We start from the raw sequence: 26,528 nt of genomic DNA on the forward strand, positions 1-26,528 counted from the left end.
CTGCTGAATGACTGTTAGTGTGTGTTTATTTGTTGTTTTGGGCCTTTCACTAACAATTGAATGGTATTGTATTATAGAGGAGAGGAAAACGTGCAATGCAAACTTCCAAAATGCTTACAGAGTTCTTTAAGTTATCCCAGTGGGCCAAGTTTGGTGCTGCTACAATGATGCTGGCCGCTGGGATGCCAGATAGATGCAGGTTCAATTTGTGGCACTTATACATTATGAGAATGTACCTTAAAAGTATTTATTGTTATTGTTCTGTTATGGCACTTTATCACACACTGGTGTGAATAAGATAACAGTGTTCCTCTTTCGCCAGGAGTGTTTCTTTAGTTTGTTATTTACTCATTATATTGGTTATTTATTGGTTAATAAAGTTGATTCAATTTGAAAGAGTTTGTGGACTTATGTTATTCCTATATACGGTAACTGCATGGTGCTGGTGGGCCCCAAGTACTCCAGTCCGGCGCTGCTCACCATCATGTTTCCATACCGGCCTCAAACTAAGTGGTCATATTATGTTCTCTTACATGGGACTGCTAAAGGAACAGAAACCTATTAGCATGCTCCAAGTAAGAAGATGAGAAACTTTGATTTGCATCCAGTACGGCTGTGTACACACCGCCCCGTGCACTGACCCTCGGGTCCCGTCACTTTCCTCCGCCCCATACACACTCCCCGTGCACTAACCCTCGGGTCCGGTCACTTTCCTCTGCCCCATACACACTCCCCGTGCACTAACCCTCGGGTCCGGTCACTTTCCCCTGCCCCATACACACTCCCTATGCACTGACCCTCAGGTACCGTCACTTTCCCCTGCCCCATACACACTCCCCGTGCACTGACCCTCGGGTCCGGTCACTTTCCTCTGCTCCATACACACTCCCCGTGCACTGACCCTAGGGTCCGGTCACTTTCCCCTGCCCCATACACACTCCCCGCGCACTGACCCTCGTGCCCGTCACTTTCCCCTGCCCCATACACACTCCCCGTGCAGTGACCCTCGGGTCCCGTCACTTTCCCCTGCCCCATACACACTCCCCGCGCACTGACCCTCGTGCCCGTCACTTTCCCCTGCCCCATACACACTCCCCGTGCACTGACCCTCGGGTCCGGTCACTTTCCCCTGCCCCATACACACTCCCCGTGCACTGACCCTCGGGTCCCGTCACTTTCCCCTGCCCCATACACACTCCCCGTGCACTGACCCTCGGGTCCCGTCACTTTCCCCTGCCCCATACACACTCCCCGTGCACTGACCCTAGGGTCCGGTCACTTTCCCCTGCCCCATACACACTCCCCGTGCACTGACCCTCGGGTCCCGTCACTTTCCCCTGCCCCATACACACTCCCCGTGCACTGACCCTCGGGTCCCGTCACTATCCCCTGCCCCATACACACTCCCCGTGCACTGACCCTAGGGTCCGGTCACTTTCCCCTGCCCCATACACACTCCCCGTGCACTGACCCTCGGGTCCCGTCACTTTCCCCTGCCCCATACACACTCCCCGTGCACTGACCCTCGGGTCCCGTCACTTTCCCCTGCCCCATACACACTCCCCGTGCACTGACCCTCGGGTCCAGTCGCTTTCCTCTGCCCCATACACACTCCCCGTGCACTGACCCTCGGGTCCCGTCACTTTCCCCTGCCCCATACACACTCCCCGCGCACTGACCCTCGTGCCCGTCACTTTCCCCTGCCCCATACACACTCCCTGTGCAGTGACCCTCGGGTCCCGTCACTTTCCCCTGCCCCATACACACTCCCCGCGCACTGACCCTCGTGCCCGTCACTTTCCCCTGCCCCATACACACTCCCCGTGCACTGACCCTCGGGTCCGGTCACTTTCCCCTGCCCCATACACACTCCCCGTGCACTGACCCTCGGGTCCCGTCACTTTCCCCTGCCCCATACACACTCCCCGTACACTGACCCTCGGGTCCCGTCACTTTCCCCTGCCCCATACATACTCCCCGTGCACTGACCCTAGGGTCCGGTCACTTTCCCCTGCCCCATACACACTCCCCGTGCACTGACCCTCGGGTCCCGTCACTTTCCCCTGCCCCATACACACTCCCCGTGCACTGACCCTCGGGTCCCGTCACTTTCCCCTGCCCCATACACACTCCCCGTGCACTGACCCTCGTGCCCGTCACTTTCCCCTGCCCCATACACACTCCCTATGCACTGACCCTCGGGTCCGGTCACTTTCCCCTGCCCCATACACACTCCCCGTGCACTGACCCTCGGGTCCGGTCACTTTCCCCTGCCCCATACACACTCCCCGTGCACTGACCCTCGGGTCCCGTCACTTTCCCCTGCCCCATACACTCCCCGCGCTACCTGCTGCAGCAGCTGCCTGGTACGTCACGCCCTCATTATGCAAATATATGCTGACCTCACCAGGCGCTCCACCAATCAGCGCGCGCTGTGCTGCCCACCTGCCAGGAAGAGAATTCCATCATTCCTCACATTCCTTGTGCGGAGCGCGGCGCTGTGCAGGAGCTTCCCGGGGTCCCCGCAGCCCCCAGCAAGGAGCTCACTGGGGTCCCTCACTAGCCCCCCGAAACGTCTGTCACTCAGCAGGCTGCACCCAGGAGAGTACGAACGCGGTGTCCGCGGCATTCTTACCTCTGCACGGATCACCCCTTTAAATCACCAGTTTGCTTGGAAATTTGCAACTCCCCCGATTATTGGTGGATTCCTGCAGTGACTGCTCCCCTCCTGACTCCAGCACGTCGGGTCAGGCCAAAGTTGCTGCTCTGGTGAGTTGTGTGTACATGTGTGGTGTGTATTCTGCAGGTAGAGCTGTGAGCTGACATTACTGTGTGTACAGGGCTTGACACTCACTGGGTTATTCTGCCTGGGACACAGACTTTGCAGTTCCTGGGAGCTGGCTTCTATCTATCTATCTATGCATCTATCTACCCTGTGAAATATCAGATCTCTGTTATGTTGATCAATGCACCATTACTGTAATATTTCATTTTTTTTCATGCCCCATTTACAGATCCCTTCACCCTATAGATCTGCAGTACTGCAGCATTTTGGGGACAATAAGTGGTTAAATGCTTCATTCTCATCCCAATCTCAGCAGGTTCTGACTTATAAGCGTCCGTTGGTCAGGACCAATTATTTTAGGGGCATACACCTGACGACTATTATTCCTGGGGGTGATTGATTGACAGCTCCTTGCAGGGAGGCTGGAAATAAGGTGACAAATGGCACTAAGATAAAATCAATGGGTTGTCAAAGTACCAGGTCCACCAGCCAAAGATCTGCCATGGAGGAGAAAGGGGACATCCCATAGTCAGAGAGTATTTTGCAATTTTTTTTATTTTAATTTTATATTTATTTAAAATTCAAAAAAATAAATAAATTTGTAAAATATATTTCGAGCACAATCACAAATTTTGCAGAGATTTCTGTACTGAAATTTGCATCAAATCCCAGCACAGATTTATTTTTTTTGACACTTCCACATATTTCACCAGGAAAAGCTAATTGGGCTAATCTGGTGGCTCAGTGGCTAGTGCTGTATGGTGGCTCAGTGGCTAGCACAGCAGCCTTGCAGCGCTGGGGTCCTGGGTTCAAATCCCACCAAGGACAACATCTGCAAGGAGTTTGTATGTTCTCCCCGTGTTTCCTCCCACACTCCAAAGACATACTGATAGGGAATGTAGATAGTGAGCCCCAATGGGGACAGTGATGATAATGTCTGTAAAGCGCTGCAGAATATGACAGCGCTGTATAAGCAAAGCATAATAATTAAGAAAGGGAGCAACTTTCTCCAGAAAAGTGGAGAAACGATGAATCGGAACCATTAGCCTTAGAGTTGAGCAAAAAGTTTGATGTCTTGTCCTGCACCTCGTGACCACCTTCCACCTCTACAGCTGACATGTTGGGTGCTCTCATCACCTACTAGACCCCTGTGACATAATGATATGATATGTAAGATCAAGGGGTGCAGAATTGAACACCATAGCAGCGGGAATCTTTTTGCTCCATTCTGATCGCCCCACGTTAATCAAAAATGGCATATTACCCCAAATCCTTAGGCTATGTGCCCACGTTGCGGAAATGAAGTGGAAAATTTGCGCTTCATTTCCGCATGTCCTTTCCCGGAAAAACGCATGCGGAGTTTCGCAGGCGTTTATCGCACGTTTTCGACATGCAGAATAGCCTTGCGTTTTTTATTGCATTGCAAAGGCAATTCCGCATGCGGAAACGCAAAATTAATTGACATGCTGCGGATTTTTGTGCGCATCAAAAACGCTGCGGAACTTGCGGATTCTCATTGGGGACCATGGGGTGCGGATTACCAAGCGTTTTACAAGCGTTTCCGCTGCGGAAATTCCGCATCAAATACGCTTGTAAAACGCTACTTGGGCACATACCCTCAGACTACTCAGTTCATCTCTGGCTCTCAATATTTGGCGCAAAATGCGTTAGCGCAATCTTCACGAATGTAAGTGCACTCCCTAATGTTAGATCAGTCTGAAACCAATGTGTCAAATATAGAATAGTAATGTGCAAAATTGCAACCAAGTTGCAAAATAAATGTACGCGCTCCACATTTTATTTTATTTTTTTAAGACCGCTATGACCTATCTAGAACATTCAACAGTTTTTTGCAAACTTTGTAATTTTAAATGTCGTACATTACTCAAAAAGATTAACCGTGCTTCCTTTTCTTGTCTTTTTTTTTTTTTACATTTTGGCGCGAAAACTGGAGAAAAAAAGCCGCCCCCCAAAAAAATTTGACTTGGGTATTTGCAACAATTTTTGTGCCAATTCAATAATAATTGTCTCCCGCCCCCTGCAGTCTTAGGACAAGCCCTTTAAATCGTTTGTCTCCTGCAGCTATTGATTGCCACTAGTGCATATGACATCATGCAGCGGTATATATAGAATTATCCGCCGTCCGTTCTGCATTTTGCATTCTGTTACTTCCTGACATGTGCCATGGCGCGTCATTGAGGAAGGGCACCACCTGCAGCCCTGGGTGGAGTTTGCAGTCCCTGTCCTATTTGTCTAGACTGGAGGTCATCTGGCCAGGAGGGGGTTACTCTACTGCCAGGAGTCTGAAGTTAAAGGCTGCCTGAGGTTTTCACATGTCACTGGAGGAGGAAGAAAGGAGGGGGAGGCAGCAATCAGTGTGCAGCCTGCGCATTGTGGGGGAGGGCTGCCTCTGCTGCTGCTGGGATCCTTGGCTCTGAATGAAGGAAGTTGGAGAGAAGTTGTTTGTTTTTGTCTGTGGTGCTGTATGTCCTGGTAAGTCCTGGGTGCCTCCTGTCTGTCTGTACATGTACCAGGGTGAAGTGCTGGGGGATGGCCGAAGCACTTGCACTACTTGCCGCTGGATCTATCTGTGAACAATGCCCAGTGCAGGATTTAAAAGCCAAACCTTCTTTTGCCAAACCTGCCCCTGCCCCCTTATCCGTATATAAGTACTAAGGCTGCGTTCACATGGAATTTTTCATATTGCAGTGGATCCGCTCAAAAAAACTCTTCTGATTAATTTCTGTGGGAATTGTACTTTGCTGTTAATATGGGGAGTTTTTTTTTTTTCCTCTTTTCCAAAAAGTTTTTGGGAAAAAAAAGTTTAAGGGAAAAAAATATAGGCCACCGTCCAATCAAAACACTGCAAAAGAAAATCATTCAAAACCACTTCTGGAAAAGAATAAGGTTAAGTTCACACAATGAGTTTTTCACTGCGGTGTAACCTGACCTGCGGTGCGTTTTGGAAATTGGCAACATGCCAACGTCTCTTGCGAATATGTTGAGTTTAAGGCCACGGCCCCACTATCAGTATTTGGTCAGTATTCGGTCAGTATTTTTTCTCAGGAGTGGAAGCCAAAACCAGGTGAGGAACAATCAGAGAAAAGGTATAATAGAAACAAGTCACCAATTCTGCATTTATCACCCACTCCTGGTTTTATCTCCCACTCCTGAGAAAAAATACTGACCGAATACTGATAGTGGAGCCGTGGCCTAAGGTGCAGATTTTCCCCATAGAAATGCTTTTTTTTTTTTACTTACAGATTTTCCAACTCAAATGCATATGCGCTTTTAGGGCATCTCCGCTGCGGAAATGCGTTAAAAAACGCATGTGAACGACTCATGACTGTATATAAATAAAGTTTTGTCAAAAGTCATATACCAGGAAGTATCAAACACAAAGTAGCTTTATTTAAAACATGACATAGCAAAAAGAGACAAAAACCCATGTAAAACAGCCAGTAACCTAATTTAGCTAATAGGTGTAGAAAATCTGCGACATAAAAGGAGCGTTTCCTGATGCAGTTCACACTCGAAAAAAAGGGACCGACTCATTGAGACTGACGTACAAGGGGCATTGGATGCACCAAATTCATTAAGGCCACTTTCACACATTCAGTATTTGGTGCATTTTTCCCCCCAATATTTGTACACCAAAACCAGGAGTAGAACAATCAGAGGAAAAGTATAATAGAAACACGTCACCACTTCTGTATTTATCACCCACTCCTGGATTTGGTTTACCAATACTGAGGTAAAAAAACTGACCAAATACTGAACGTGGCCTTAGGTGAACACTCCACTTAATGAATTCTATGCATCTTCTCAGAGGTGTGCGCCTCTGTGCTTCTCACCAGAAATGCTATTCCAGTCAGGGACTGGAGTAAAATTTCTGGTGTAAGACTCACCCATGCTCTTCTCACTGGACAATCCTGCCTTGAAAACACCAAAAGCTGCAAAATGTTTATGCAACTTCGCATTGCGCAAACATTTTGCCACTTTTCAAAGTGTTTTACGCTTAAACACTTTGATGCATCAGCCCCTAAGAGTTTTGGACTGAGATCCGCCTCCCCTAACTTATAGCTGACTGTTTTTTTTGTTTTGTTCATGGCTACATTCACACATCCATGTGACACGTCCTTTGATGTCTGTTTTCTTGTTTTTCAGACAGCACACAGACCCATAGACTTTCATTAATCCATTAAACCATTAGTTTTAAAATCGGATCAGTGTCTCTGATTGGTGAGACTCTGAGAATGTCCTGTTCTCATCCATTTTGCCGATCAGACTCGCCATTGAAGTCTATGGGGATCTGTCAAAGATTTACAGATCTAACCGCTGCCACCAGTTCCCAGGATCCCACTGCTGTCGCCAGTTTGTCAAGGGAACGCAACTCCGCTGCCTCGCCTCTAATCGTCAGGAAAATTACGCAATTGACTGACACAAGTGATGGACAGGGAAAGGACAGAACTACAGCAAGCTGTTCCTTCCACGACTGACAAATGACCAAACCCAATTTTTTCTTTTTATTAGATCAAATTTACTCCCACATACCTCCCCTTGGTGAGCTCATGTGGGGGCTGGTTTGTGGGATGTGTTGGATCTTTCAGAATTTTGTGAGATCTCCAACTTACAGGATATCTTCGCCCCTGGAGGTCAGAGGTGGTAGATATTGTTGTCATGTTTCTTATCGCGATTTTACATTTATATCAAGATGAAACATGGCCTAGATGGTATCATCCATCGGAACATTATTACTTTGGTGCGTGCCCATTGCATGCTGCTGACGCGCCCCCTGGGCCGTGGGGTACCCGGTGCCGGGCCGGTAGAAGCTGGGGGTTGTAGTCACTGTGGCGGTGACCCAGGGTGGTCAATCCAAGGGGAATGATATGTATAGGTTTTTATAATGTCCGACTACGCCACCTGTGGAATGCGGCTAAAGGGGGCCGCCACTGCGGAACAGTCCTCTGAAGCTGGTGGTTTTGCAGCATTGATGGTATAACTCCCCACAGGAAGAGTTAGCTTCAGGGCAGTGAGTGGATGATGGTGGTTGTGCTGGGCATTATAGTGCAGTGAGGGATGGCGCAGCAAGGAACACAGACGAGATAGTGCAGTCCTAGGGTCTTTACTCACGGTTGTTGCAGTCCAGATTACAGGTACCAGAGCAATCTCCCCCGTCGTGCTGTGCGTACTCAGTGAGGTGCTCAGTCCACCCCCAGATAGCTCCGGAGTACTTAGCAGGACCCCCTTCTGTGTCCTTTCTCTGGCCTCTTCCCTGCACCTCACACCTAGTGACTCCAATCCGGTACCCTCGGGCCTTGGCGGGCGACGTATGTTCCGTCCCCTGGGTCCTATTTGGCTACCTTCTCGGTGAGATTGGATTGGACTTGTGGCTACAGGACTTAAAGTACTGCAGCCTCCGGTTTCTAGCTAAGACTTGCAATCTTTCACTAGTTGAGGGACCCGGTTCCCTTCTTCTGGCCTGACTCCTCCACCTCCCTGCAGATTCGGGTGTACAGGTGGCCTCCAGCACTGCCCGTACCCCTGGGATCCCTTCTTCTCCTGGAGCCTTCCTGCTCCCTCTCCTCTCTTCTCCTTCCAGGCTCAGGCCTCCTGACTAGGCCCGCCTCTGGAGCAGAGCTCGTGCAGAGCCTCTGCTCCTGTCACCACTCCTCCTCTGACTGAACTCTGGACTAAGATGGTGTCTCTATTTTATACAGCTACTGAAGTGCTCCCCTGATCTATATTCTTCACCCACACCCACTACATGGTTCCCCCTTACTGTGGTTCCCCCCCCCCACTCCAGCCAGGGACCAGGGACTGTGCTCTCCCATAGGAGCAATCTCGCCCTGCCCTCTGAAATGTGGTGTAGTGAATGCAGGTGTTAGGGTCCTGAGCTGTACTCCTTCCTTACCTGGAAGTGAGATGCAGTACCTCTGTGGCGACTGAACCCTCAGGGGCGCCACACTGCAATTGTTTTCACACTCCGATTCGGTCTGTGAAAAAAAAAAAAATCATTCATGTGCACTGCCTCATAGAATTACATTGGTCTGAGTGTGATCCATGTATTTCACAAAGACCAAAAATACAGTCGTGTGCATGATCCCTAAGGGTGAAAGTCAAACCCGCCTTATTGCACTCGGTTTCTGACCCTCCTGTGTTTGCTCAAGGGTAAAGTGGATACAGGCTAAAGAAAAAAGGGTTTCATCTCCATGTGGCAGCAATTAAGATGTCTTTCGAGTTGTCTAGTATATACTAGTCCACTAATGACCATTTTCTTCATTATTTTATTTTTTCAAATCCGCTCATTTGCATGACCACGTCTGGGCTTCAAATGAGTCTCCGGCTTATACAAAAGATAAAAAAAAAAGAGCATTGAGTCCATGCAAATAAGCATTGTGTATCACATAGAACATGGAAATGGTGGCCTCTGTGGCTAGAAAATGCTTCCTTAAGTTGTGTGTTTGCTTTATAGGCCGGGAAAAGCTCCCATATATAGTTGAGCAAAACTATTGGCAAGACCCTGATTAGTTGGTCCACATGACAGCATGTGACCCACTAATCACAATAGGCGCCACAGATACGGGCAGGTAGAAAGTCCACAGTGCTCTGGTCCGGCTGCCACGGAGTACAGACATTACTGCTGGACCAAGGTCCTGTGACTCAACTACTATCGTATACGCCAAGTGTGTTTCTAGAGCATCTATCTACCGGCGGAGGTTAAACGGAGAGTCCTTGTCACTTTTGGTCGTATTAAATCTCAGGAGACTGCAGTTTCCTATATAGAGGAAGGTGAACATTGGGAATTCTCCCAACTCTACCTCTAAAGCAGGAATGTCAAACTCAAATACTGAGAGGGCCAAAGTAAAAAACTTGGACCAAGTCGTGGGCCAACCAGTATACAGTATAATGGGCCCCCCCCCACATAGTCCTCCATGCAGAATGATGCCCCCCCCAATAGTCCTCCATGCAGAATGATGCCCCCCCAATAGTCCTCCATGCAGAATGATGTCCTCCATGCAGAATGATGCCCCCCCCAATAGTCCTCCATGCAGAATGATGCCCCCCCAATAGTCCTCCATGCAGAATGATGCCCCCCCCAATAGTCCTCCATGCAGAATGATGCCACCCCCCCCCCATAGTCCTCCATGCAGAATGATGGGACCCCCCTCATAGTCCTCCATGCAGAATGATGGGCCCCCCCTCATAGTCCTCCATGCAGAATGATGGGCCCCCCCTCATAGTCCTCCATGCAGAATGATGGGCCCCCCCTCATAGTCCTCCATGCAGAATGATGGGCCCCCCCTCATAGTCCTCCATGCAGAATGATGGGCCCCCCCTCATAGTCCTCCATGCAGAATGATGGGCCCCCCTCATAGTCCTCCATGCAGAATGATGGGCCCCCCCTCATAGTCCTCCATGCAGAATGATGGGCCCCCCCCATAGTCCTCCATGCAGAATGATGGCCCCCCCCCATAGTCCTCCATGCAGAATGATGGGCCCCCCCTCATAGTCCTCCATGCAGAATGATGGGCCCCCCCTCATAGTCCTCCATGCAGAATGATGGGCCCCCCCCATAGTCCTCCATGCAGAATGATGGGCCCCCCCTCATAGTCCTCCATGCAGAATGATGGGCCCCCCCTCATAGTCCTCCATGCAGAATGATGGGCCCCCCCTCATAGTCCTCCATGCAGAATGATGGGCCCCCCCTCATAGTCCTCCATGCAGAATGATGGGCCCCCCCTCATAGTCCTCCATGCAGAATGATGGGCCCCCCCTCATAGTCCTCCATGCAGAATGATGGGCCCCCCCCATAGTCCTCCATGCAGAATGATGGCCCCCCCCCATAGTCCTCCATGCAGAATGATGGGCCCCCCCCATAGTCCTCCATGCAGAATGATGGGGCCCCCCCCCCCATAGTCCTCCATGCAGAATGATGGGGCCCCCCCCCCCATAGTCCTCCATGCAGAATGATGGGGCCCCCCCCATAGTCCTCCATGCAGAATGATGGGCCCCCCCCATAGTCCTCCATGCAGAATGATGGGCCCCCCCCCCCCATAGTCCTCCATGCAGAATGATGGGGCCCCCCCCCCCATAGTCCTCCATGCAGAATGATGGGGCCCCCCCCCATAGTCCTCCATGCAGAATGATGGGGCCCCCCCCCCATAGTCCTCCATGCAGAATGATGGGGCCCCCCCCCATAGTCCTCCATGCAGAATGATGGGGCCCCCCCCCATAGTCCTCCATGCAGAATGATGGGGCCCCCCCCCATAGTCCTCCATGCAGAATGATGGGGCCCCCCCCCCATAGTCCTCCATGCAGAATGATGGGCCCCCCCCCCCCATAGTCCTCCATGCAGAATGATGGGCCCCCCCCCCCCCATAGTCCTCCATGCAGAATGATGGGGCCCCCCCCCATAGTCCTCCATGCAGAATGATGGGCCCCCCCCCATAGTCCTCCATGCAGAATGATGGGGCCCCCCATAGAGGTGATGGTTGAGGTGTTGCGGCCCAGATTTGGCCCATGGGCCAGAGTTTGACATGTATTCTCTAAAGCTTCAGACATCAATGAATTTTCTCGTATGCCAAAAAAAACCAAAACTGTCCAAGTTTTTTTTTTTTTTATTCAATTTTCATCTGTGTTAGATTTTACCATCAGACTCTTTTGGTTTTTCTCATATGGGGAGAAAAAAAATTATGAATGTTGGAGGTTTCTCGAGCTTCTCCGATCACTGTCATGGATGGTATCCATAGTCTCGCATTGGTGAGTTTGGTCCATGACTCTGATCACAATCGGACAAGTCTCCGTGTTGTGTTGCGGACTATGTGGTCCACAAAAATGCAAAGCTATGTAAACCGCCCCATAGTCGATAATGGGTACGAGCCCTATCTGTGAAAAATGCTGATAAAACTTGTACACAAAAAAACTGAGATGTGAATGAGCCCTTACAATAGGTCCTCAAGATTTTTGACCAGTAATTGACTTGTCAGAAAATGTGGAGGTACGTTACAGCACCACGACAGAAAAAATTAGACCTCACGTGCACGGCTATATTACAGCTAAGTACATTTTCCTACATCGTACAGAGCTATAATGTAGCATTAATAGATGTTTATCTGCCCCTTCTGTACCTCGTGCCTATCTCCGATTTGTAGTACAGGACTATAGGCAATTTGAATAGTGTTCATAGTCTTCATGCATATGGCTCTGCCTTATGCATAAGGCCCGACATGCAGTTCATTAATATAATTTGGCTCTATTTTTTTTTTTTTTTTGGAGCCCCACAGATCACTACATTGATGTTCTCAGACCACACATTTCCTTTGTGTGCTGGGTTTTGCCTCTTCGGTAGCCACTTGGATACTCACAGGCACATGGTTTTTATATATAAATCAAAATAAAGTTTATTCCTCTTCAGAAACTTTACAGTTCCAAAAATTAAAACAGCCTTTCTTCAGCACAAATGCATAACAAAACAGTCCTTTCTCCGGGTAAGGCAAAGTAAATCAAATGGTCTCATCCTCTTGGTATCACAGGCACTTCTCAGACTCTAGCATAGACCGTCCGCTATGAACGGTCGTTCTCCAGTTCCAGGACAACATGCTGAGTTGAGCCAGCTGCCTGTTATTAGGCATGTAAGACCCGGACTGAAGTGTGGGAGTGACCTTTCCCACCCAGACTCTTTTGATCGTTCCTAAATCCTGGACCCCCAATATCTAGTCAACATAAAAACAGTCTCCATAACACATACCTGCCATCCAGGACCTTTCCTACTGCTTTTTACACTTTTCACTGTACAACATACATAATGTACAGTCATATCTTCGTGTACCAGCAGCAGGCATCATTGATGGCTGCTCCATTCTCATTCTTACTGCAATCACGCATGGGAACCCCCATTCTTGTGATCAGCGAGCGTCTGAACAGGGGGTCCCTAAAACATTTTTCAGTTGATTGGTGATCAATTACATTTCTGGGGAAACCCCATTAATGTGCAGATAATTCCAATTAATTTTGTTGTGCTCACATACACCCTTTGGGAGCACAGTGTATTCCAAGCACAATTTTTTTTTTTTAAAACATGCGACTCTCCAGTAATAGAATTTGGAATCTTATGTATATCTGAAATAACCCGTAACTGGTTTGTGTGTGAATGGGTTGGGACGTCATCCTGTTGTGGCCTGACAGCGGTATTGCAGCGCTCCCTGTGCGCTCGCCAAGTCACACGCTGCTTGCCATCTGCTCGGAGCTGCTGACATATTCCAAGCATGAAGAACTTTTTGAAATGGGCAAAAATACACTCACTTAAATGGCTTTGGGTGTAGCGCTTTTATTTTGTTTTCCAAGATTTCTTCCAAATCTACATTTTTATTTTTTTTCCCCTGAATTTGTAAAATTTTAAATAAAGAGTTAATATAGAAAACTTCCTTGCAAAGGGGACTTGTCCTCACGTTGTCTACTTTATGCCATCTGGTTTATAAACTCTGCATTGCACCCTGTGGTATGCTGCATGGTATATCTAAATTAGTAAAAATCTCATTCTTCTACCCTGAGAACCAACTCCAGGGGTCCCCCCGACTTTGTTTCCAGACTTCATGCCATGACTTGCTATATTGGCACATGGCCTTTAATAGTGGTTTGCTTAAGTATTCATGTGTTTTCAACAGAGAAGACTGGAAAAATATACAACTTTTTAGCTTTTGCTTACCTTCTCTGGGGTAGCAAATGATCAGGCCTATTGAAATCTAACATGTCTGATCTTCAAGGATTTGTCAGGACGAGACTTCAGAAGCAACCATATACATGAGTCGTCTAAAAACGTGTTTGGATTGACTTTTTTCGGAAAGTATGACCTCCTTGTGATCTAGAAAGTTTGGTAATCTGACAACTCTCATTAATGCTAGGATAAAGAAACATTTCTGCAAATTCTCATTTTGTAAGCCTGTCATCCCATCCACATCTCCGGGAATATAAAACATTGATGTTCTGTGTGTGAATCATGGCTGGAACCCATCCAAACAACAAGACTCACAATATTCTAATCTCTTGAGGATTGGAAGAACAAGTGTTTTTTTTTTTTTTTTAATTTTTTTATGCAAGAATCAAGCCTAATAAATCAAGGTCAAGTCACAAATGCAAGATATTAGGAATTGTAGTATGCCCCAGTGATAAAGGTGACCGTGCATGTGCCGATAGTTCAGCCTGTCCTTCTTAAGGCTAAAACGACTCTAGACCGTAATAGGGCTGCCATAGGCAGGGATGGGGCAGCTGGAGAGATGCCAGGGGTATACCATGGTTAGGGGTTTTGGTTAAGGGTTGTAAACTGAACCTTTTGCCCCTTGGTTAAAAAGCCAAGTGAGGGCTTTGGCCATAGAGACTCGTAGGGATAGTCATTGCGCACGATCTCTGTCTCCATCTTCATGAGGGTCTGAGTGATAACCTAGAACCTTTTGGAGTTTTTGCTAATAAACTTCTCATCTAGAATCTATTTCCCTATGACCTTCTATTAAATGGCTTCATATGAGCCCCAGAATTAATGTTGGGGAACTGTGATGGATTGTAAATTTAAAAAGCGGCACTCATTTCCCCCCCATCTGTTGCACATTTGGTTACATCGTAGGACCTCTTTTAATGTTATGGTTATAAAGATGGTTAAATATATTCGGATTATGTCGGTGTAACGATCCAGAGAACAGACTGTGCTGGTCAACCATCTTGGATGAAGCGGAGGAGCTCACGCATGGCCTCTGCTCATGCATTATCTATGGGACTGTCTGAGAAAACACAGTGCTCGATTATTTCCGCTAGTCCCATAGACAATGCATGGAGGAGAGGACGAGCTTGTGTACCTCCCAGCTCCTTCAAATTGGGGCCCTTCAGAAATATGTTCTCAAGATTGTTCGGGTCTGATCGCTGAGCCCACCAGCAATCAGCAACTTGGGATAGGGGATAACCGGGATTTTGGGAGGACCCTCTTAGATAAGATGTATCTGGCAGCAGTTCTCCTCCTTCCCCACGCATGTATATCTCATTTGTCCGACAGCTATTGAGAATGTATGGCGCTTTATGAGTAACAGCAAATAATTTTCTATAGATTTGTTCTTTGATACCAATCCAGAATCCCATGGGGGCTTTTTAGTTTGCATTGTCCATTATACTTTCTGGAGATGGACAATGGTTATTGTATTCGGTGCAATCCTTTTGATTGTCCAGAGTAGCTGTCCCCAGATTATGGTGCTGATTGTCCGCTATTCTGAGTAGGGTGATATAAAACGTGGATCTACACACCATGGGTTCATCTGTCTGCAGACTAATTGTCTGACGTAGTGTGCATGCATACCTACATACATATGTGCAAGCTATAGTATTGGGGTTTGACCTGAGAACAATCCTGCCTCCTCTGTGTCGTCCTTGAGAGCTCTCGCTTTGTTCGGCATCTTGTGGCATTGATGAAATCCTTTACATTTTTCACATTCTCTTTCTGGAAACAATTTCTGGAAGTTCAGTGACAGTCCTGTCTTCCAGTAAGCAGTGATCAGACTGCTCCTTCTGCGTCAGATGCATCTCTGGAATGTATCATGTGGGAAGTGAAGCAATCATTAGCCGTGGTGTCCCAGTGCTTTCCTCTGTTTATTATGGGAAAACAAGAGGCGGAGGCCGCTGCGCTGTCTGCACACTGGAATCCTGTTCACATGGCCAAATATGTGATTGCTGCTTGCTACTGTTGTTTTGTGTGGTGAGTTGGATGTTTTTTTGTTTTATTCTTTTCCAGTTACAAATCGACCGACATTTCAGTAGTTACATTGACGACGTTCTGAATTCTGATTATAATTTTGTCCGGTTTACAATCTATAGTGACCAATAATGATTACTTCGTATCAAAAGAAATGTCTAGGGGAATGTTTATATGTGGTGGAGGATGCTTTGTGTGTTTTCTGTCTGGGTGGTTCCAGACGGAAAATTCACAATGTATTTAAGGACAAACAAAGAGGATGAGGCTTTAGCAAATCTTATTTGATGTCCGTTCACGCTGCAGATTTTCAGAGCGCGTTTTCCTCTTTACAATGCATAGCAGAAAAATCTGCGACAAATCCACTTTTAATGTGGATTATGACCCACTTGCAATTTACGTTTTTTTTTTTTTTTTTTTTTTTTTTTTTTTTTTTTTAAACCCACTCTGTTCTCAAGGATGAGAGGGGTGGGGCAATTTTTTTATTTACTTACTGCTTGTTGCCCAGGTTTTCTTCCACCACTGCAGTCTATCATAGGTGGCCGGTCCCTTAGGCAAGGACCACAGTGTTTACAGGTTCTTTGCTACAGAGCTCTGAAGTGTCAGCCCTAGTGCCATCCTCCAGTGTCTCGCATAGACTGTCTGTAATTTGTAGTATAAAGTGAAGCCAACTGCAATTAAAAAATGTATTTTTTTGGCATATATTTCGGTGTTGTCAGTACTCTATAAGCACGTAGAACAGATGTTGGGAGCGTTTCGTGCAGTACATGATGGATGTACACAAACTGTGGAGTAGCATTACCATTATTCAGCCTAAAGACCACCCTACACATTAGACTTTTGTCGGCTGAACCTGTCGATATCAACAGGTTCTGCAGACATCCTAATGTGTATGGAGTCCCCCGACTCTCCCCCAAGAGATTGTTGGGGGAGATAAGGATCTGATTTTTGGTCTACCGATCCTTTCGGCAGAGTGAGGACTCCTGTGTATGGGGTAGTCTGGCGACATAGCTGTTCCTATGACTGCTATCTAAGCTATGGTGGCTTCAGCATGAAGTCCTCTCTATCTAGGCTAGTGGTGTACAGATCTCAAGAGCCATTGTGTGGTTCATTTGTCTCCTTCAGAAAGCTAGTCCCTCGCCCCAAAACGTTAGAAGAAAACCTGTTAACAGTGAGACGTGCCGGGGTTAAGAAGAACGGATAGATGGGTGAGGAGGATTCAGTTCCTTGCTTTATTAATTATACAGTAATGCATTTTTTGCATTAATTGACACACTCCTCTGCTTGGATGAGATGTTGTTGTAGGAAGGGCCAAGGTCAGGGGTCCCTGTTTTCAAAGACGCTGCACAACTGGTTTATTCCCTCTTGATTGCTTGCGATGATGTAACTTTTTTTCCCTTCTTACTTCTTTGCTCCATGAATTCTTCCGGCATGAAATGGTTAACACTGTCTTACCGTGCGGTGCTCTGGTTGACTGAATATGAGAGCTGTTGGATGGTTTCTGGATGGTCCATAATCTGGTAACAATACCTGTTTTAGTGCTTCTGTGGCCGGCACAATAGGATTGCATCTGGTTAATCCTGCTAACGCGTGTCACAGGTGCGGTTATTACTCAGCTGGAAAAAGTGTTCCTCTTTGCTACTTTTCAATTTTTATTTTTCTACAATTTATCCTATGCCACAGTTCAGGTAATCCTGAATGATTTTACATGCTCAGTATGTATCTCGCACATACAAATGTCATTTTGTGCCTCTATTAAGGCAGCTATGTCCATTAGGTAGTATCCACTACTGCGACCCCAATACATGAAAAATCCAAATATTTTTTTGTTTACAAGTAAAACCGACAACCACCAGTCTTTACGCCTTCTTAAATGGCGGGAGGAAGGGCACTTGCGCTGGATGTCCGATGGGGCTCCCAAGAAGCCATTTTGGTTGAGCCATGGTATTTTGCCCTTGGTGAAGAAAAGCCTAGCTACAGATCTGTTAGTTCTGGCATATAAAAGTAGTTTTTTTGTTTGTTTGTTTTACAGCTGAATACATTTTTTTGTGAAAGCCACATGCTTCCGCCATCTAATTTGTTAAAAATGACACACAAAAATACATCTTGGCGCACTCAGTCGCTGCTGTATGTGAACTATGAATATATGAAGTGTGAACTATATAGACTATACTTACAGAATTTAGGTACTTGGCACACAAGTTGACCAGTTTGTGAGAGCCCAGCTGACATGCCAAGGTGTACCCTGTATATGAAAACCTAAACTATCAAACTGGCCTCTCCTGTGATAACCTCTACAAATTTTAAATTCAGGGAGGATTCATCACTGGATAAAAAAAGCCCCTGATATCTGGGAGGAGAGGTTAGTGTAAGAGTGTTGGTTTACATCTAGGTACACTTTGTCTTGGCAGATGGGCTCACACAAATTGGCCAATTTGTGTGCAAAGTATCTCTAAATTCCATAGGTATAGTCTATATAACAGTAATGCAGTTCAAAATTCATATAGTCAATGTTCTCATCTACCTTGATGCATATTATATATAATTTAGATCACAGTTGTCAGTCACATGTATACAACATAAATTGAACAAAGCCTCAGTATATGAATCTTTCTTGTGATTCCACTTAGAAATTATTTACTTGTGCACAGAACAAAGGTAATGTTTTATTGAATATAGTCAATAATATATATATTTTTTTATATTTTTAGGGTCCTCCCAGGAATGGAGACTCCATTAGACGTATTGTCAAGAGCGGCATCATTAGTCCACGCAGATGATGAAAAACGTGAGTATTGGTTTTCAGTTTTCGCTCTGTGACGTCACGGATATAGTCGTGTTTTTGACTTGATGTGAGGGTCATATAGAGAGAACACAAGACTGTAGTGTGCACACGTCCATTTACCTTGGAATTGAATTTAATTGTGATTTTGGCAATTTGCTAAGGTGTTTGTGGCATACAGCAGTGCCTGTTGCTCTTCAGTGACCCTTTTATGGAGATGTTCTCCCCTATGTTTCTGGTGAGAAAATGCCTGCACTTATTCAGAACCTAATGTTGCATTTTGTAATTTTTTTTTTCAATCCTATCCGGAACCTGACTGCAAAAAAAAACCCAAACGCTTGTGTGCGCCTTAGTATAAAGGCCTGGGATTCACTCTCACCGGTGGAGGTGAAGTCTTAGCTATGTACCTTACCAGCAACTGTTAAAAGGCTAATCCGGGTGCAAATCATTTATCGCTTTGACTACTTTAATACATTACTAACTGGTATTCCATTAAAAAACGCTGGCGTCACTCCAGGCCATCACGAACACAGCAGCCGATCTGTCTAGTGGTTATATTTTTGTCTTTGCCTGGGTAGAATCCAACAACAGAGGGTCGCTGAATGACCACAGTATATGGGCTCCTTAAATTCTGATTTGATGATACATATAATATGTATGGACACACGTATTGTAGTACCTACATGTTACACCTGCAGGAGCTTTTGCCCTCTGATTCTCCATCCATAGACCGTAATATGGAGTTGGTCTCCACTTTGGTACTATAGCTGCTTCCGGTCTGTGGGAGTTTTTGCCTTTTTATACACCGCAGGGGCAAAAGGCCGGATGTGTTACGCCGGGGTGGGCGAGGGGCCGGATGTGTTACGCCGGGGTGGGCGAGGGGCTGAGTAAAACACCCGAATTGAATAATTAACATGGGAGCCAATACTTTTGTCCATATATTATATTATGTATGTACTTTACTGACTGGTTGTAAGGTCACAGTAGCTTATGAATGAAATCCCACTTATGTTACATCAGCTTCAAGCTATAATTGTACAAATGTCTCTATATGCTGAATCCGTTATATATTTCCCTTAATCTCCGATCTCGGTAACCTAAAAATCTGTCTTCACGGAGTCCAGATTTTACCTGTGAACTGAGAATTTTGAGAATAAATGATCAGTCCTGGCAGAGAAAGAAGCCGATTTCTCTGATAAAATATATTACAAAATTGCTTATTTTCACTTGTATTATTTATTTATGAAATAAAAATTAAAGCAATGGTTACACTTCAAGGTTGTTTTTTTTAACTTCAAACTTCTTCTAATTTGATGACTATGGGATGGTGAGCATTGACAACCTCATTCTTGCCTTTCCAGAAAATCGCTCACCACTTTTGTTGGGGGATACAATCCTTCCCATCCATGTCTAACACCTCATTTGTGTGAATGGACCTCTTGCATGCATTGCCCTGCCCGGTTTCCCTTCTCACTGACTGCCATTACACTGGTTACCTGCCTATTGTAAAAATAAATAAAAAAAAACAAAACAAAAAAACCTTTGCACTTTTCAAAGCTCTTCTCCGTGCTGCACCTTCATACTTTTCTAGCCTCTCCATCTACTAACCTTCTTGTGGCCTACAGCTAGCATCGAGATCTCTTCTACGTCCAGCACTTCTCTTGTGCTGCACCTATATTATAGAATTCGTAGCCTTGTACCACTAGGGTGAATTCAGATGAATGAGACAGTCGTAGTTGTATTTTGTTCCAGAGAACTGGTAGCATTAATGTCGGGTGACAGTTGACTTGTTGGAATCTTGTGTCGATGGCCAGTGTTGGTGTGCAACACGCAGTACACGGTTCTTATATTTATGTTTCCCAAGGCCGTTACTAGTTTTGTTTAAACAATCCAACGTCTGGTGACACTTATTATATTTTTCACAGCTGCACCTATGTCAATAACACCTGAACTTTCGGGTGACTTATTTGTTCAGCCTGTTTGCACTCCTTTTACATCACTCATTTCTCTAGACTGAGGCAGCGGTGACACTGGTTTTGCTGTCCCTGTGGGACTATTATTACTTATTTACTTAAATTTGACCTTTACCATCGACCTTCACCCTACATCCCCCCCCCCCCCCCCCCTCTCTTTTCCAATCTCTAAATTCCTTGGCTTAGAAGGTGTTACTACTTATGAACACTAAAGGGATCAATATGTGTAACCCATTTAGAGTGTGGTATACCAAGGTCGTAGCTGTGTATGTGGGGTTAGAACGTAGGTTATTGCACTTTTTATAGAATGTTAGAATTTTAGGGTTTCCTACCTGTGTAATCCATTAAAGGGGCTGTCCACTACTTTATATTGATTGTCTATCATTAAAGGGGTCTCTTTTAGCTACTGGGGTCCTTTTCAGTATGATTTACGTTTGCCTTTTCTTCCTCTGACATCCCAGCAGCCTGTGCGTGTCATCCTTTTAATTCACCCATTTGCATTGAATCGGTGACTTACGTTTCGCCGGTTTCCCAGCGCTGCATTGGTATACCGATCACTGATCACACTAGTCAGTTCAGACGTGATTGCACCCACCTCTCTGACTTACGTGGGGTGGTTCCCATCTGCTTTGACAACAGTTCACATCAACAGGCTGTACTATAGCCCAAGGTGCTGTCTGCTTTCAATAGGCGGAGGTGGGGCGAGTGACACGGGACACGTTCTGGTGACATTTGTGCTATGGCCAATCCGATACATATAGTATTTTGAAAACTTTGCAATAAGTATCACTCCACTAAATTCCTCAAATAGTGATTCCATATTTGCACTGGTAATTGCTTTATTTGCAATCCGAAAATACTAGAGAACCCCCTGAGGATGGGGGGGAAGGGAAGCATTCAACTTGTCTGCACTTTCCTCTTAGTATCACTCAATCTGTTCTGTGAATAGTCGGGAAGTTGCTGAATTGCTCCTTGGCAACCATGTAATAAATTTGGATTCCTGTTGCAACTATTCCGATATGTGATCTTGTGTTGGGAAAGATTTCACACTTGTCCTAAATTTGGATTTCAATGAATTTTTTTTGTAGTAAAGACTGCATACGTAGGCTCTTCTTGGCGCCCACTTTTATGTGTCCACCTGCAGATGTATGGACACTTGTCTATGCTTCTCTATTAGAATAGATGTTTTGATCTTTAACAAAAAAAAAAAAAAAACGTTCGTCCTATTATTATTATTATAGCGCCATTTATTTCATGGCGCTTTACATGTGAAAAGGGGTATACATAGCAAAAACAATTACAATAATCTTAGACCATAGAAGCCTCTGACTGGTCCAGGAGCAGAGAGGACCCTGCCCGCGAGGGCTCAGTCTACAAGGGATAGGTGAGGATAGATCTGGTCGTGCAGCGGTATGGTGGAGCGGTGGTTACTGCAGGATGTACACTTGTCGGAAGAGGTGGGTCTTCAGGTTCCTTTTGAAGGTTTCCACGGTAGGAGAGAGTCTGATATGTTGGGGTACAGAGTTCTAGAGTAGGGGGGGATGCACGGGAGAAAACTTGTATGCGACTGTAGGAAGAGGAGATAAGAGGGGAGTAGAGCTGTTATATTAACTCTTTCCTGTAAATGGACGTATTATTCTGTCTTAATTGTAAAGTTCTAACCACAAAAGAATGTCCAGTAGATGGGAATGATGTCCTCCTGGAACAGCCGAGATCCGAGTTATTTCCTATCCCGGACAACTTAACGTCCTAGATTCCACAGGCAATAGCTACTGCAGCATCTAAGGAGTTTGACAAATGGAGATTGGCCATGGGTGCACTGTAATGCATTCAGTTGGTGTCAATGGATTGCCATAGCATCCTCTAACACAGATGTAAGCGTAGCCTTAAAGGGGTTCTCCTGTCCCCTACTAGGACAACACCTTCTTGATCTTAATGTTTGGCGCCGATTTAAAAAAAACACCTATACTCCCCTCCGGTACCGTTCAAGCAGTGTCGGCACTCATGTTCCTGGGGCTCTTGTGCGGTTGTAATGACACGTGAGCCTGGCACCCAATCAGCGCTGGTGTCACTGTCTCCACCTTTGGACAAATCAAACTTCAAGAGGAAGTCAGGGTTGCAGCTGCTTTCACTTCCTCTTGATGTTCGATTTGTCCGAAGGCGGGGCCATTGACTACAAACCTGATTGGGCGCCTGGCTCTCGTGTCATAAGCACACGGGAGCCCTGGTAACATGAGTGCTGACACCACTGGAACGGCTCCGGCACAGGAAGTGAGTATGAGCTTTTTTATTTTATGGGTGTCAAGCGTGGAGTATGAGAAGGGTATGTCCAAGTAGTGGTCAATCTCTATAAGCTGGCCATACACATTAGATGACTGTCGGCTGAACGAAGCTTTGGCCAGCAGCATCTCTCATAAACAGGGGCACTCATTCGGCCAAGTGCTCCTTGATTTTCTGAGAGCCACCAACAGGTTATTTCTGGGAGGACAAAGCAATCGGCAACCCGAAATCTGACATTCCCAATTGTCATCTACCCCGACTATCAGTTGTCCGGGGCCCCCTTACACATTAGTCCGTCGGCCGACTCCGTCAATTATTGAAGGGTTCGGCCAACATTAGTCTATGTATGGGGGGCATTTAACAATTTAAACAAAGGGTAAAATACACTGCTCAAAAAAATAAAGGGAACACTCAAATAACACATCCTAGATCTGAATGAATGAATGAAATATTCTCATTGAATACTTTGTTCTGTACAAAGTTGAATGTGCTGACAACAAAATCACACAAAAATCATCAATGGAAATCAAATTTATTAACCAATGGAGGCCTGAATTTGGAGTCACCCCAAAATTAAAGTGGAAAAACACACTACAGGCTGATCCAACTTTGATGTAATGTCCTTTAAAACAAGTCAAAATGAGGCTCCGTATTGTGTGTGGCCTCCACGTGCCTGTATGACCTCCCTACAATGCCTGGGCATGCTCCTGATGAGGTTGCGGATGGTCTCCTGTGGGATTTCCTCCCAGACTTGGATTAAAGCATCCGCCAACTCCTGCACAGTCTGTGGTGCAACGTGATGTTGGTGGATGGAGCGAGACATGATGTCCCAGAAGTGCTCAATCGAATTCAGGTCTGGGGAACGGGCGGGCCAGTCCATAGCTTCAATGCCTTCATCTTGCAGGAACTGCTGACACACTCCAGCCACATGAGGTCTGGCATTGTCCTGCATTAGGAGGAACCCAGGGCCAACCGCACCAGCATATGGTCTCACAAGGGGTCTGAGGATTTCATCTCGGTACCTAATGGCAGTCAGGCTACCTCTGGTGAGCACATGGAGGGCTATGCAGCCCTCCAAAGAAATGCCACCCCACACCATTACTGACCCACTGCCAAACTGGTCATGCTGAAGGATGTTGCAGGCAGCAAATCGCTCTCCACGGCGTCTGCAGACTGTCACGTCTATCACATGTGCTCAGTGTGAACCTGCTTTCATCTGTGAAGAGCACAGGGCACCAGTGGCGACTTTGCCAATCTTGGCGTTCTGTGGCAAATACCAAGCATCCTGCACGGTGTTGGGCTGTGAGCACAACCCCCATCTGTGGACGTCGGGCCCTCATACCACCCTCATGGAGTCGGTTTCTAACAGTTTGTGCAGACACATGCACATTTGTGGCCTGCTGGAGGTCATTTTGCAGTGTTCTGGCAGTGCTCCTCCTGTTCCTCCATGCACAAAGGCGGAGGTAGCTGTCCTGCTGCGGGGTTGTTGCCCTCCTACGGCCCCCTCCACGTCTCCTGGTGTAGTGGCCTGTCTCCTGGTAGCACCTCTAGCCTCTGGACACTACGCTGACAGACACAGTGTAACATCCCTGGCGGCGTGCTTGCATAGTGCACCACCTCCCTCTATGCAAGACCGCAATCTTACCTGTCAGTCCAGCCTACAAACCTTGCTCCAGTTCATGCTGTGTGCATGTCTCTTGACTGACTGCTTAGGGCAGCGGCCCGGTTACTTCTTGATTCTTATAGCTGCTGTGGGCGCACCCCTAATGCGTCTCCAGCCTATTGCTGTGAGTCACTGGATATTTAAACCCCCTCCACCCAGAAGGAGGTGCCTGAGCAACACCTTCACTCAGTTAGTCTTTGCTACTGAATTGCCAGGTCCTGTCTTGTTTCTAGTCTATTTCCACCACTCTGGGGGCTGTATACCCAGGCTCATTCTTGTATCTCATTGCAGTAGCAGTTCCTGTCTGAACTGTATCCTAGCCTGTTACCTGTTTGTCTCTATGTCCGTACCTTCCCTTTTCCTGCAGTATCTGAACCTGCACCTAACTCCAACTCGTTGTCTCTGTACTTCTGTTTGTGAGTTTTGTGTCCACTCGCTACTTCATAGGAAGTACCTTGTGTGTATCTGGTTCTGCTTGTCCCTTTTCCCTTCCTCCGTATCTTCCTCCTGTGTTCTAGCCATCTTCCTGTATTTTCCAGTCTGTTCCATGTGAACAGAGCCCTGTCCTCTCTGCCTTGTCCACCGCACCTGCGGTTTCGCTCTGCTCTGTCTTGCCCACCGCTTCGGCGGCTTCTCTCTGCTCTGCCTTACCCACCGCTCCGGCAGTTTCTCTCTGCTCTGCCTTGCCCACCGCTCCGGCGGCTTCTCTCTGCTCTGCCTTGCCCACCGCTCCGGCGGCTTCTCTCTGCTCTGCCTTGCCCACCGCTCCGGCGGCTTCTCTCTGCTCTGCCTTGCCCACCGCTCCGGCGGCTTCTCTCTGCTCTGCCTTGCCCACCGCTCCGGCGGCTTCTCTCTGCTCTGCCTTGCCCACCGCTCCGGCGGCTTCTCTCTGCTCTGCCTTGCCCACCGCTCCGGCGGCTTCTCTCTGCTCTGCCTTGCCCACCGCTCCGGCGGCTTCTCTCTGTTCTGCCTTGCCCATCGCTCCGGCGGCTTCTCTCTGCTCTGCCTTGCCCACCGCTCCGGCGGGTTCTGCTCTGCTCTGCCTTGCCCACCGCACCTGCGGTTTTAGCTCCGCTCTGCTTGCTCACCGCACCAGCTGTTCCTCTCTGCTCTGCCTTGTCCTCTGCTCCGGCGGTTACGCTTTACTCTGCTTGTCTACCGCATCTGCGGCTCTGTACCTGTCTCCCAGTCTGTACTGGACCCTATCCAGCCTGCGCTCCAACCTGCTAGTACCTCCCTGTCTGCACTCCAGCCGTGCTTGCCAGTATCTCCCTGTCTGCATTCCAGCCGTGCTTGCCAGTATCTCCCTGTCTGCATTCCAGCCGTGCTTGCCAGTGCCCACCTGTCTGCACTCCAGCCATGCTTGCCAGTGCCCACCTGTCTGCAATCCAGCCGTGCTTGCTAGTGCCCACCTGTCTGCATACCAGCCGTGCTTGCCAATACCCACCTGCCTGTATGCCAGTCTAACCTGCCTGTTCCTGCATTCCCCGGTGTGGGTCAACAACTGTGACCGGGGTCTGACCTGGAGTCGCACCTGGTCCCTCTGCTCGGTTCCTCCTTGGTCCACGGAGTCGACTAAGCCGCCGTGCAACCTTGGTCGGATCGGGTTGATACTTAGTTACGCCCCTCCAGGCACTCCTCGGTTCATGGTACAGTGGGATCACTAATCACGCTCACGCCAGTCAGTCCGGGCGCGAGCGTAACACACAGCAAACCTTCTTGCCATAGCTCGCATTGATGTGCCATCCTGGATGAGCTGCACTACCTGAGCAACTTCTGTGGGTTGTAGAGTCCGTCTCGTGCTACCACGAGTGTTAAAGCACAACCAACATTCAAAAGTTACCAAAACATCAGCCATAAAGCATTGGTGCTGAGATGTGGTCTGTGGTCTCCACCTGCAGAACCACTCCTTTTATTGAGGGTGTCTTGATAATTGCCAATAATTTCCATCTATTGTCTATTCCATTTGCACAACAGCATGTGAAATTGATTGTCAATCAGTGTTGCTTCCTAAGTGGACAGTTTGATTTCACAGAAGTTTGATTTACTTGGAGTTATATTCTGTTGTTTGAGTGTTCCCTTTATTTTTTTGAGCAGTGTATATTAAGACTGGTGTTTCTGTTGGGCTGCCCGTGTGCCAGAAAGTGGAATCTGCATCAGCCATGAGTGGTAAGAGTATTGGGCAAGTTGGGTGCAGGAGCTGCCTGCTGTTGGGTGCACTGCTGTAGTCCAGGCTAGTGCATGCTTCGATTTAGTGATATGAGGTCGATGAAGAGGCCATCACGAGAGAATGTCATGTGTCCTATTACCGGGAT

At 47.1% G+C, this 26,528-nt stretch overlaps 1 protein-coding gene across 2 annotated transcripts in view; it reads left to right on the forward strand.

Annotated features, from left to right (window-relative positions):
• The first annotated feature begins 2,442 nt into the window (after positions 1–2,442).
• VGLL4 (vestigial like family member 4) overlaps positions 2,443–26,528 on the forward strand; it is a 97,159-nt gene continuing 73,073 nt past the window's right edge. The window contains exons 1-2 of one of the 2 annotated variants that reach the window (XM_073644508.1): positions 2,443–2,769; positions 18,227–18,303. In XM_073644508.1, coding sequence (XP_073500609.1) covers positions 18,240–18,303 — 64 coding nt within the window. In that variant the 5' untranslated portion in view covers positions 2,443–2,769; positions 18,227–18,239. Of the gene's footprint in view, positions 2,770–4,976; positions 5,279–18,226; positions 18,304–26,528 lie in introns of those variants that run through there. The other variant, XM_073644506.1, reaches the window with a different exon arrangement.

Source organism: Phyllobates terribilis, unplaced genomic scaffold, assembly GCF_046119375.1.
Source record: "Phyllobates terribilis strain yellow unplaced genomic scaffold, ASM4611937v1 Scaffold_8__6_contigs__length_399053987, whole genome shotgun sequence".
NCBI classification, from domain to species: Eukaryota; Metazoa; Chordata; class Amphibia; order Anura; family Dendrobatidae; genus Phyllobates; species Phyllobates terribilis.